General features: G+C 51.3%; 5 protein-coding genes across 5 annotated transcripts; 3 read left to right on the top strand and 2 right to left on the bottom strand.

The window, feature by feature from the left end:
* Positions 1–782: 782 nt before the first annotated feature.
* On the top strand, positions 783–1,388 carry BDW74DRAFT_178021 (F-box protein; the record flags this gene model as incomplete). The annotated part of the gene is made up of 1 exon (XM_073729078.1): positions 783–1,388. One exon carries the CDS (start codon positions 783–785, stop codon positions 1,386–1,388), a length of 606 nt encoding a protein of 201 aa, XP_073584380.1.
* Positions 1,389–1,584: 196 nt separating this feature from the next.
* BDW74DRAFT_178022 (ankyrin repeat domain-containing protein) lies at positions 1,585–2,169 on the top strand (the record flags this gene model as incomplete). Its single annotated transcript, XM_073729079.1, has 1 exon — positions 1,585–2,169. One exon carries the CDS (start codon positions 1,585–1,587, stop codon positions 2,167–2,169), a length of 585 nt encoding a protein of 194 aa, XP_073584381.1.
* Positions 2,170–4,970: 2,801 nt separating this feature from the next.
* BDW74DRAFT_178023 (GMC family oxidoreductase) lies at positions 4,971–6,977 on the top strand (the record flags this gene model as incomplete). Its single annotated transcript, XM_073729080.1, has 2 exons — positions 4,971–5,361; positions 5,422–6,977. The coding sequence occupies 2 exons, from the start codon at positions 4,971–4,973 to the stop codon at positions 6,975–6,977; spliced, it is 1,947 nt and encodes a 648-aa protein (XP_073584382.1).
* Positions 6,978–8,762: 1,785 nt separating this feature from the next.
* On the bottom strand, positions 8,763–9,643 carry BDW74DRAFT_178024 (beta-ketoacyl reductase; the record flags this gene model as incomplete). Its single annotated transcript, XM_073729081.1, has 2 exons — positions 8,763–9,505; positions 9,559–9,643. The coding sequence occupies 2 exons, from the start codon at positions 9,641–9,643 to the stop codon at positions 8,763–8,765; spliced, it is 828 nt and encodes a 275-aa protein (XP_073584383.1).
* Positions 9,644–10,019: 376 nt separating this feature from the next.
* On the bottom strand, positions 10,020–11,752 carry BDW74DRAFT_167811 (uncharacterized protein; the record flags this gene model as incomplete). The annotated part of the gene is made up of 6 exons (XM_073726741.1): positions 10,020–10,129; positions 10,201–10,434; positions 10,504–10,709; positions 10,833–11,172; positions 11,225–11,457; positions 11,508–11,752. 6 exons carry the CDS (start codon positions 11,750–11,752, stop codon positions 10,020–10,022), a joined length of 1,368 nt encoding a protein of 455 aa, XP_073584384.1.
* Positions 11,753–12,274: the final 522 nt, after the last annotated feature.

Consider the following 12,274-nt stretch of genomic DNA (forward strand, 5'->3'; position numbering starts at 1 on the left):
TGTTTGACACGAGATGAGCCATCCTCGGCTAGCGGAGGGGGGGCTTGGCTTCTCCCTGTTGGAAGCTTGGTTGCCCCGCCTTGCTAGAGATGCATGTGAGGGTAATCAAACTGCGCGTTGGCACCTTAAATATGGGCATTTAATTTCTGAATCAGAAATCGGGGTCAGGTACCGACGGCCATATATCGGAAACCGAAAGTCAAGGGGGTTTGCGCCCGTCAATCAGTATAGGGCCGAACCTGCCCCTTGATGAGTTACTATGCTTTTCTCTATATTGATGTACAGTTTGCCTGACTGACTGTTACTAGTGGCATAAAACATTCTGAACAATGGTACGGTCGGCCTGGGAGGAAGACACGTTTCACTCGTGCTTTCATTGATAATGCGAAGGACAACCACGATGCTCTGGATTTGATACTTGAGCTAATGCATTCAAGCAATATACTTGAAGATGGGCTCCCACTACCTGGCTAGGTTGAGTATGTCCCCTTTCTCTTCCTCTCGGTATCTAGCCATGTACCTTATCTGAACCGTGGGGACTAGTCCTTTAGGGCTTCCTTCGGGGCTTGGTTATCCGTACCAAGGCTCCCTGACTGCTCGGCCAATATGCCATTTGCCGGTCAGCATCATGCCAAGGGGAGGGTAGAGCATGAATAAAAGAGGCTGGAAGCATGGTAAATGAAAGATACCTTAGCGCTGGCGCTCAGCCCCGGGCGCCGCTGCCCCTGCGTTATTCCATAATCCCCGGAAATTGTCATATCAGTACCAAGTACATATGTGCCATGTCTCTTAGCAGCTTACCCAACGAGCTCCTCGTCCTCATTACAGACTATCTCAGCCAGCATGATCTGAATTCCATCGCCCAAACAAACCACCATCTATACAACCTCCTGCTGCGCCGGCTATACCGCATCGACATCCGCACCCATTACTTCGCGGCCCTGCATCATCATTGCAAGAGTGGCCATCTTCACGCCCTGCGTGTGCTATTCGCGTCCATTCCTACAATGGAAACCTCGACGCGACGGTCATGGCAGGCGGAGCTCAGCGCCTACGTGCACACGTCGCCACTGCCCAATTCGCACGGAAACATTCCAGATATCAACCCTATGCCCGCGCCGTCACTCCATAGTTCGCACGAAAAGACTTTACAGATCAATCCTATACCCACGCCGCCATTGCCCAAAGACTCTCCAATGGCCACCCTTATGACCACGCCACCACTGCCCAATTTCCACGAAAATACCCATAGGACCAACCCCATGCCCGCGCCGCCATTCGTCCCCCCACCAGTGTGCACCAAAAGGGTCCTCGGGCACAGGCCACCCCCCAAGCCGCAAGAAACTACCAGAAAGATCAACCCCATGAACACAGCCATCGACAACTGACACATCGACGTGGTGCAGTTCCTCCTTCTCGAAGCCAATTTCCGCGCAGACGATTGCGGCCTCGGAATCGCCGCGAGAAACGGCAACGTGCCTATAATGAGCCTCCTGATCAGCCGTGGCGCCGAAGTCGTGCGCACAGAGAAATGGATCCCGCCGCTCCAGATGGCAGTTGTTTTTGCGCGCGGGGGAAATCAAGATGCCGTGGCTCTTTTGCCGGCTGAGATTTAAGAAGAAACTGGTTGATGACGAGGAGTACCCCGGGCTGGTGCAGTCCGCGCTCCTGAACGCCATTCGCCATGTCCAGGTGCAGCTGGTGCCCATGTTGATTGAGGATGTCGGCTCGTTGGATTTTGGGTACGGCGTCGCCCTTAAATGTGTCGTGGGGGCTTCGAGTCTCGAGCTGGTGAACTTGCTGCTGCGGCACGGCGCGGATCCGGATGGTGCCGAGCCTTGGGATAAGAACTCTGGGGCAGATCTGGGGAGAAGGAGAACGCAGAGCGCGACTGGTCTCGCTGCGGCTAAATGCCTGACGGACTTCGTGGAGGTGCTTGTTGGGGCGGGTCGGGATCCGGGTTTCCTGGATGAAACCGGGCGCACACCGTTGCTTTTTGCGGCGGAGGGGGGGCATATCGCGACGGTGCAGCTTCTGTTGGGGTATGGCGTTGAGGTCACGCGGCGTGATAAGATTTGGCATCGGAGGCCGTTGGATTGGGCTGTTTGTGGACTGAAACTTGAGGTTGTGGAGATCTTGAAGCCTCTTATGGAGGGGGGTTGGTGGTGACCCTCGTCTATAGTACTTATGTAGGTAAAGTATATACAGAACTATCTTAACCCTAAACACTAAGGAACATGTAACATCCCGCTTAGAGGTATTTCGGGAGCCATCCTCTCGTATATGTTATTGTTCGTGCCTACGGTACCTAGCAGAACCCTGGTAACTGTCACCCAACGTGACTCTGGGAGCGGTTGGGCATTGCTATTCTCCGAATAGACCTGGAAAAGTAGAATAGGCAAGATGCAGCATTGTAGTTATTTCTAGAGTGCATTAACTGCTTATTCTAGGATTATTTGTCCCTTCAGCCCCCAGTCAGGGCCCAACCCCGCAGCGCACGAAAAGCTTGGCTCCCTCGGTCGAGCCCTAACCTGTCAGCAACCCTAATTAATCCTCTCGATGGTCCCTCAACCCCCAAAAAGATCGTTGCAATACTGCTTCCCGGCAGGAGAGCTAAAACATGCATACAAACTCCACCAGTGAGTGTCACTCCCGTCCCGAGCTCAACCCGCGGCTCCTTGCTCGTTTTTGCTTGCTTCACATGGGTATCATGAGCAGGTCATGTCAGGAGCCCTGACTCAGGATTTAACTCATACATCTGCGTTGGGCCTCGTGCTTCTTGGACTTATACTATAGTTCTTCTTGACTTTTTGACATAAATAAGTTATGCCCAAAGACAATGACGGGAGAATGCAGGAGACGACTATGTACATTGGCTTACAATGACAGCTGGGTGCAAGATTACACAACTGACCGCTATTTCTTGATATATTGTAGCCTGCAACGGTCTGTTTGAGTTTCGTAGGTAGGAGACGGCACGCAGCACTTGTTCCATACGGTGGGTTTTAGAAAGCATGTTAGGATCAAGACTGGCAGTCGACATACTGACTTACCTTCTGATAATCCGCTATCAGCGTGAAGTCTAGCTATTAAGAGATCTCGCCTACCGAAACTCGCAGATTGAAATGATGTTTGATTACCGAATGGTGGGCTGTCTAAGGTGGAGGGCAATCGATATGTACCTAGGTACCTTAGCTGTATAAACCAATATCTTCATTATTCCGGATCGGATGCAAGACAACTTGGTGTCCATATCAGTCCTTTAACAGTCCCAGCCTCTCCAATGAAGATGAAAAGGTGACACGGCCTCGTGTTCGGTCGGTGGCGTACAATCTGGAGGGTTTTCCGTTCCCCCTCCACCGAGCACCCTCAATCCACAAAAAACGTCAAAAAACAAAAACATACAACAGCTGGGATTCGCATGTGGTCACCCACCATACTACTAACCAGCCGGCGCGTGGCTTAAGTACGGCTGAGCGGACGGGAAGCCCTGTTCTCCACACCCTGTGGTCGTATGTACTGGATGACTTAAAAGTAAAGCTGATCAAGAAATGTTTGTTTGATACTTGTTATGTGGCTGTTTGATCGTGGGCGTCTAGGAAGCGAAGTGCAAGATAGGCGGATTAGAATGGGGAGAATGATGCCGAACGAAGGGACTCGTGGCCTCTGCAATATGGTAGAGCCAAGCTCTCCAATCCGTATAGCCCATAATACTGTCAGGCGCAGTATAGGTCTCGTACTTGCCTAGACCCGGATTTATATGTAAGGCTGCTAGAACAACACTGACTATCAAAAGGTGTCGCAGATGACCCTGACGGGCCGGTGCTCAGATCCAAGACGACTACTTGAACCTGGGTGTTAACCTAATTACTCGCTTTAGACGCTATTAACAGAACACAGTATACAAGCAAGATGTGTTTCTGCAAAGACCTAGACAAAGGAAAGCTTTCCTTGCCGCTAATACACCTCGAACACACGGCGCATTTGGATTCATTCTTGACAGAAATGTACAAGCGGTCTATTGGAAGCAAAACAAACCTACAGCCGGAGATTAAGACGGCTATTTTGGCGGGTATGGAGCACGCAGGATAGTTTGAGTACACGCGCGATGTCCTGAGGCATCTGAATGCGGAACCGATCAAGCAGCTGAACGAGGTCGAGGATCAGTTGGGAAGAAATCTTGGGGCTAGGATGTTACTTTTGAGATTGGGTCTTGTTTAGTTCTCTCGCGCGGCCATGAGTTCGATAACCCAATCGATCCTTCACTGACTTGCAACATGGCCGCAAATTATCATACCAAGCGACCTCCCCTCTGATGATCCACGATGAAAGCCCTGCTATAATTAATTGCCTGGCCGTGGGGACTAGCTCAGGTCAATCTGGGTCCTCTTCCCGCTATGATACCCACTTAGGTAGGGCGCCGCCTAAACAGGCAACACCCAAGATAGACTAGAAATCAAGGAGGTTAGCGTAGCCCAATACTATGACAATCAAGAAAGACACGGGAATCGGGTTACCAATTAGCAAGCGAGCGGTTCGGAAGGGACGAATCACCGAGACACCATGTGGACCGTTGTGGCCCTGTGGGAGATCAGCAGGGGATGACACTGACACTGACAGGCGGGCTCTGCAAACTTCCAATTAAACTATTGACGATCAGTCGGTGATTGCTGCTGCAAACAGGCTAGATTGGCCCTGTCTTGGTCGAAGGCCTCCACTTGTCCACCAGTATGTCTTCCAAGCCGCGGCAAACCAGCTTCAATGGATCCCAAGAACTGTGGCGAGTGGGGCGAGTGGAGAGTCTTTACACTTACAGAGCATGCAAAGCTTGCAAGCTCGGCCTCGGCCTCGATCAAGTCTACATTCTTTCAGGGGTGAAACGGTGAAGCAAATCCCAAGGTATAAAACCCTGAATGGCATCCCGAGAACATGGACTCGTCACTCGTTAGCAGTCAGTCACTCCTTTGAATATGTTATTCCCTCGTCTGTTCAGCCTTCTGGCCGCCACTGCTGGCGCTGCCAAGGCTGTTAACATTACCGGCTACGAGTATGTCGTTGTTGGCTCTGGTGCTGGTGGTGGTCCCTTGGCCGCACGTCTCGCTATGGCCGGCCACAAGACTTTGCTGCTTGAAGCTGGTGATGACCAGGGTCAGACCTACAACTACAGTATTCCTGCTTACTCGGCTCGATCCTCGGAGGACGAGAAACTCTCGTGGAACTTCTTCGTTCGTCACTATGCTGATGATGAGCGCCAGGCTCGCGACTGGAAGGCTACCTATGAGACTCCCAGTGGCGAGTTATACACTGGTTTGGACCCTCCTGAGGGGTCGAGTTTGATGGGAACCCTCTACCCTCGTACAGGTATGTTACACTTTTGATAGTTCCTAAGAGCCTGTAGAAGACTGACTTTGTGTCTCTTAGGTACCCTCGGAGGATGCACTGCCCACAATGCCCTAATTGCTGTCTACCCCCACCAATCCGACTTTGAATACATCGCTACCTTGACCGGTGACAACTCATGGTCCCCTGATAACATGCGTGGATACTTCAAGAAGCTCGAGAAGAACAACTACCTGCTGCCCGGCCAGGAAGGCCACGGCTACGACGGCTGGCTGACAACCGAGACTGCCCCCCTCAGCATCGTCCTCGAAGACCCCCAGCTGCTCAGCATGCTTACAGGTGGTGCCTTTGCCCTTGGAAACCTGACGGACAACCTCATGAACATTGGCACTCTACTCGCCGGCGATGCCAACGCCGATTCCCACGACCGCGATGCATCCCCAGGCTACTACCAGATCCCCATCTCAACCAACGACGCCCACCGCAACGGCGCCCGCGAGTTCATTATCGCTGTGCGAGACGCCAAAAACGCCGACGGCTCCAAGAAGTACCCCCTTGACGTCCGCATGAACACCCACGTTACAAAGGTCACCTTCGACGAGAGCCAGGATACCCCCGTTGCCACAGGCGTCGAGTTCCTCGACGGCAAGCATCTATACAAGGCCAGCCCTCTCTCCAAGACCGCCGAAGCCGGAACCCCCGGTGTCGCAACGGCCTCGCGCGAAGTCATCGTTGCCGGAGGAGTTTACAACTCGCCCCAGATCCTCAAGCTCAGCGGTATCGGTCCCGCCGAAGAACTCAAGCAGTTCGACATCAAAGTCATCAAGGACCTCCCCGGCGTGGGCACAAATCTGCAAGATCACTACGAGATTTCCGTCCAGGGTAAGATCGAAAACGACTTCTCGTGCCTAGACAAATGCACCTTTTCCATCCGCGACCAGGAAGACCCCTGCATCGACGACTGGGAGTCCCCCATCCTCGGCGACAGGGGCATCTACTCCTCCCCCGGCCTCGCAGCAACGATGTTCTACAAGTCCTCCGTCAGCGCGGACGACAGCTTCGATATCTTCTGCTTCGGTGGCCCTGTGAACTTCCGCGGCTACTTCCCCGACTACAGTATCAATGCCACGGACGAGCATAACTGGTTCACGTGGGCTATTCTGAAGGCGCACCCGCGTAACAGCGCGGGAACAGTCATGCTTTCGTCCGCTGACCCGCTCGACATGCCGAACATCACATTCAACTACTTTGATACCGGCGTCGGCGATCACGAAGCAGACCTCGAAGCCCTCTACGAGGCCGTTGAGCTTGCCCGTGACGCCCTGAACCGCCAGCCCGTCAACGTCACGGAGGTTCTCCCCGGCGCGGCCGTAACCTCCAAGGAAGACATCCAGGAGTACATCAAGGACGGTACATGGGGACACCATGCTTCTTGTACTTGTCCCATTGGTGCGGATGATGACCCCATGGCTGTGCTGGACTCGAAGTTCCGTGTTAGGGGTGTCAAGGGTCTGCGTGTTGTTGATGCGTCGGTCTATCCTAAGATTCCGGGGACTTTTACGGCTGTGTCGACTTATATGGTTGCTGAGAAGGCGGCGGATGAGATTTTGAGTGAGCTTAAGGCTGCTAGTAACTGATTTGTCGGCTTGTTGGTTGATTGAGGGGGGGGGGAAGTATGGAGTTGTTTGTATAGGGGTGAAATGATCTTTTGGACTTGATCTTGATTGTATAGATGTGTTTGGCGTTGTTCTGAGGGGGCTTTACTTCTTACTGTGTATTCCTAATTGATAATGCATTCTATAAATGGATAATGCCTATATAAACAGATAGTACTCCGTGCCTCTAGCTCATTTTTCCTTTCGACGCCAAAGTTACCTAGGTTAAATAAGGAGACCTCTCCTACTACAACACTATCTATAGCCCAAAATAGAGAAATGCGAAAGTTCTTGAATGTACTGATGCGTAGGTAGAAGCTAAGTGCGCACCTGCATCAGCTACTTTCCGACTGTGACGGGATCCCATGGCAGGCCTAACCCCAGGGAGATAAATACCATTGATAGTTGAGACGCCAGCTTTTTTATATGGTAACTTTCTGACCTTATGGAGCATATGTTCTTTTGCATACTGCCCATACCAACTCGTCCGACAAGATGACCTGACCTATCTGGCAGTACCCTCGTGGGAAGAGGCTAACCAGCCACTTGTTGACCATGAGCATGAGGTCCTCAGTGGCATTGAACGCGAAGCCTCTTCCTTTGCGAGCGGGGAGCCCTCTGCTGGCATCCACCACAAACCACCACGATGATTCCGTCTGCGGTGATTACTTGAGCCTACGACGGGGCGCTCGCGCGCGATACATAGGACAAGCCTTCTGGAGTTTTGTTGCCGGGAAGGTGAGTAAGGTGCAAAACTGTAACCGGGATGCTTGATATATCCCGGTAGTAGGAGAAACGATAGCTAATCATCTTTGGGCCCCCTTCAGGAAAGTCTGAGTGATGATTTTTTTGACGAGAACCGTGATACCCACGCTGATCTCCCCCTCTCGCATATTTCCTTCACAGGCATGTTCAATCTCTTACGGTCACTGACCACCAAGCCCGTGAGCGATGCCCTGCTCGAGGCTTTTTTTCATGGGAGTATGGCCTCTTTCCCCTCTTGTGCATTAACCTACCCTATAGATAGACTATAACAGATTCTAGGACTGGTGTTATAATAGCAAAAATACTCTACCTCTAGTAAAAATTCATAATAATTTAATATTTATCTGCCTTTTATGTACTATATTATTTTATGGTATATTTACTATACCAGTAAGTCATGGGCTATGATAGAATAATGGAAGGTACCTAGTAGCTAGATATTATCCGTTGCCCAATAACTTGTTACTTATCACCATCAATATACAAATAGGTTAATGTATTTCCCGGCTTCCATTGGATATATCAACCACTCAGCTCCTTGACAAAATAATCCACCGAGTGCCGCAAAGTAGGACACTTCCACACCAACGTTGGCCCAATAAGCGTACTGATCCTAGCCCTAGCACTAGCACTAGTGCCAGAACCAGGTATCTTGGAGTTGAAGTCGAAGTTAAAGTCGCAGGCGGAACTGCAGGTAAGCGCCTGCGGCAACAGTATCCGGAAACTAACCGTCAGCACTGAATCCATCCCCATCTCCGTTAGGGCCAACCCATCGCTGATCTCCTCGTGTTTGATCGACAATGTCTTTGAGATACAATCGCGAATAACAGATGATAGATGCTGCTCTAGCTCCGGTCCAGCTAGTGGGTTCCTCTCTTCCTGCCCACGTAGCTCTCGCCCGAGCTCGTGCCCATGCCCATGCCTGCCTCAACTCCATGCTACAGCTCTGTCTTCCGGATCGCGATATCCTCTAGTACAGCGTGCGGCAACGGCTTCCCAGCCTCAAGCACCCTCGTCCTCAGAACCACAGCGTGATCCACGCCCCCCCGGCAAAGCCGCCACAGGGCTCCAAGCACGGAACGCCTCATCGGGACTGATATCCGTGATACCCCGAGCGTAAAGCTCGGCCTCTAGCGCGCCAGAGGAAGAAACACCCATGCCCAACCCCCGCCATGACGTCCAGAGGAGCGAGAGCGCATTGCGATCGCCCTGGGCTCTGCGGGATCGGGTGAGGGCGAGGGCGTCAAGGAAGGCGTTACCGCTTGCGTACGATGCTTGGCCCAGGAAGCCGAGCAGTTGGCCGCAGGAGGAGGAGAGGACGAAGAAGTCGAGGTTTGCTGAGGCCGGTGGGAAGCAAGTGTGCAGAGTTAGTGCACCACGGACCTTGGGTGCTAGGACGGCTGCGAAGAATGAGGGTGTGCTTTGGCTGATTAGTTGGTTGTGGATTGTGCCTGTTGCGTGGATTACGCCGGCCACGGGGGGGAGGTTCAGTGTTGATAGGGCGGTTAGGAGGGTTGATGCTGCGGTGGGGAGAGTGATGTCAATGGAGAGACAGTGGACTGTGGCGCCAAGGTGCTCGAGGGTCAAGATGGTCTGGATTGCTGTTGAGGTTGTTGTTTCGTAGTGGTGGGTGGATGACCGGGTGGTGCGTTGGGGGAGAGCGCGTCTGGAGAAGGGGATCAGGCGTCGAGCACCTTGATTAACCATCCCTTTGGCGACTGTAAGGCCGAGGGCGCCTAGACCGCCTGTGATGAGGTAGGTAGATGCTGGGGAGAACTTGAGAGGGGGGTGGGAGGACAAGGGGAGTGGGCGGAGGCGAGCGGTGCGCGGCACGCCGTCCTGATCTTGATCATGTTGGCAATCCTGACGTAGCGCATGGCCATGATGGGGAAAGAGGAAGTATCTTTAAGCTTGATGTGCGTGCTGTAATGATCATCTTACTCGGGCGTCGACAACGAGCAGGCTACCGGAAGAAGGGGCGTATTGTTTATTCTTGCGTTTCCTCGAGTTACAGAGATTAAATTTCAGGTCCAACAGGGTTGAATACAACGCATTGGGTCCAGTATATATTATCATGGTTTATTTATACGCCGATAATGGCAAGACACAACACATCGGAAGCTGCGGACAAGACTAAAAAAGGTATATCTTTTCTGAAATCTCGCAGTCACATGCGAAGATAGTGAATTCAAATCGGCCAGCCACAAGAGGAAGATCAAGCGAAGAGAACAGGAAACGCAGAAAAGGAGAAAACAAAAATCATGGATGGAAACTCTCCAAGGAAGGCCCCCGGTAGCGCTTTTTCGCATGAAAAGCCCAGTTGATCCCGCCTATAATACACATGACTCCCAGGACGGCACAGGTATAGTCTTTGAACCTTGTTAGCATCGCTACCAGCGAGTAAATAGACTAGGATAGAGCTCCGTAAGGAATAACATACTCATATTAGAGGCGGATAGAGGAATTGTCGTTGGAAAGCAGAAGAAAATCGTAATGATAACGGCCCAGGCGACAGCGATCGCGTTACAAAAAAACCCTATCACGTTGGGTAACCAAACAGATCGGGCTGATGGCAAGAGTTCCGAGTCCCGCCGTTGAAACAATACTAGTCCGATTGGGATAGTAACCGAAACAACGGAAAGGACGCTACACGAGCCAATAAAGGCGTTGAAGGCTGTATTAGTGGATTGCATGTTAGTGGGCTAGGTGTTCTTTATTTTATCGCAGGTCAGGATTGTCTTACCTGAGGACGAGGCCAGATATAAAAGACCGATGATAAAGCAGATTCCGTAGTTGAGTAGCAGAGCATTGACTGGAATATGAAACCTCGCGTTGACTGTCTTGAAGAGATGAGAAAAAACAAGTGCATCATCGCATGCAAAGGACCAAGTTAGCCGAGATGAGGTCTGGTGCATTCCGTTCAGAGAGAGCATGGCTATCGCAATAAGACTGATCATGAAGACTGTGGCGCATGCAGGAGAGCCGGTAGCTTTCTCTCAGAGGAGGTAGATTGGAACGCTAGCAGAATATCATGTGAGCTTCTACAATCAGAGTAGAAGAGATGTAGCTTACCCTGTCGGTGACTCTAGGAGGGACTCGAGGTCGGTCAGACTATAGCACATAGCGATTGCGAACGTAAACGCGGTGACGAAGCCAATGCCAACAGTAGCGATGATCGCCTTTGGGACAGTGCGAGTCGGATCCTCGCATTCTTCCACTAGATGTAGTGTCGAGTCTAGCCCAACGAGCATGAAAGAAGGTGTGGACAGGTCCATTATAAAACACAAGCCGTCAGGCCATTTCCCTGAGCTGTTGATAAAGTCCGTCCATATTGAGGCGGTGCTAAGGTGTGATGTGGCACGAGCAGGGCAGGTAATTGACACAACGAGAAAAACTGAGAGGGATAGATACACTATGCATGACAGTGAGCGGTCTCCAAAAGCTGCGTGTGAAGATGTACTTACATCCGAAAGTGTAGATCCATGTCGTCCTTCCGGAAAGAAAAACGTTATAACAAACAGTCACTAGGTGTACTGCTTGGTATAGGAGAAAGTAATGCCAGTTTTCCGGCACGTAGCTGGGATTGTATCGGATTGCAATAGCAAAAATCAACTGGGCTACAACCAGCGCAGCCGAGGAGGCGACGGCGTTCCAAGCAAATATTCCGACGAGGCCGCAAATATAGGAGAGGCTCCTGCTGTAGCGGCGGGGCGCGATAAGTGAAGTAAAATGATATTGTCCTCCAACAGTGGGTAGACGCTTGCCAGCTCTGCAAGGCTAAGACCAGTGCAGCTAAGGGCAAACGCAACAACAACAACAATGCCATACAGTAGGGTGAGCGTTCCGCCAGAGGATATTGCAAGGGGCAGGCTTGTGGCAATGGCCAGCCAGCTGTTTGATGTATTGAAGCCGAACACCAATATGCGCATCATACCGAACCGGATACTATTTTGAGTATTGTCGTGAGATGCTTCGGCAACAGTGCCAAACATAATGTCTTGCTCGGCGTCAGCTGCAAGGGAGCTGCGTTTTGTTGTTCAAGCCTGCCCTGCAAATTTGCCATGTTGTGGGCACGTGAAGAGTAAGGGGAAGAGAAAGAGATATAAGACCCTAATAAAATATAATAAAAGTAAAAGAACAAGAAGTAAGAGAGTCCTTTCTTATTTACTTATAAAAGGTAGGCTCTTAATATTCTTAATTACCCTCTAGAGTAAGCTGCTCACCCCTAGTGGGTGACTTACTTACCTTTTAGGGTGAGCAACTTACCTTGCCAAGGTGAGTGATCACCTGGCTTACCTACACCCACGCTAAAATCTAGCAGCTTTCTTTAATCTAGCATTACACCGTCCAGGCTTACTTAACTATTGTCCGCGTTCAACATGTGGCTTAAGTACGGCTGAGCGGACGGGAAGCCCTGTTCTCTACACCCTGTGGTCGTATGTGCTTGATTGTACTGCACAAGGTTTGATAAGAGAACAAAACCAAGAGCCTGCAGACTACCCTGGCCCTGGGCA

The sequence above is a fragment of the Aspergillus multicolor genome (assembly GCF_047715735.1).
Source record: "Aspergillus multicolor strain CBS 133.54 unplaced genomic scaffold BDW74scaffold_11, whole genome shotgun sequence".
In the NCBI taxonomy this organism is placed as follows: Eukaryota; Fungi; Ascomycota; class Eurotiomycetes; order Eurotiales; family Aspergillaceae; genus Aspergillus; species Aspergillus multicolor.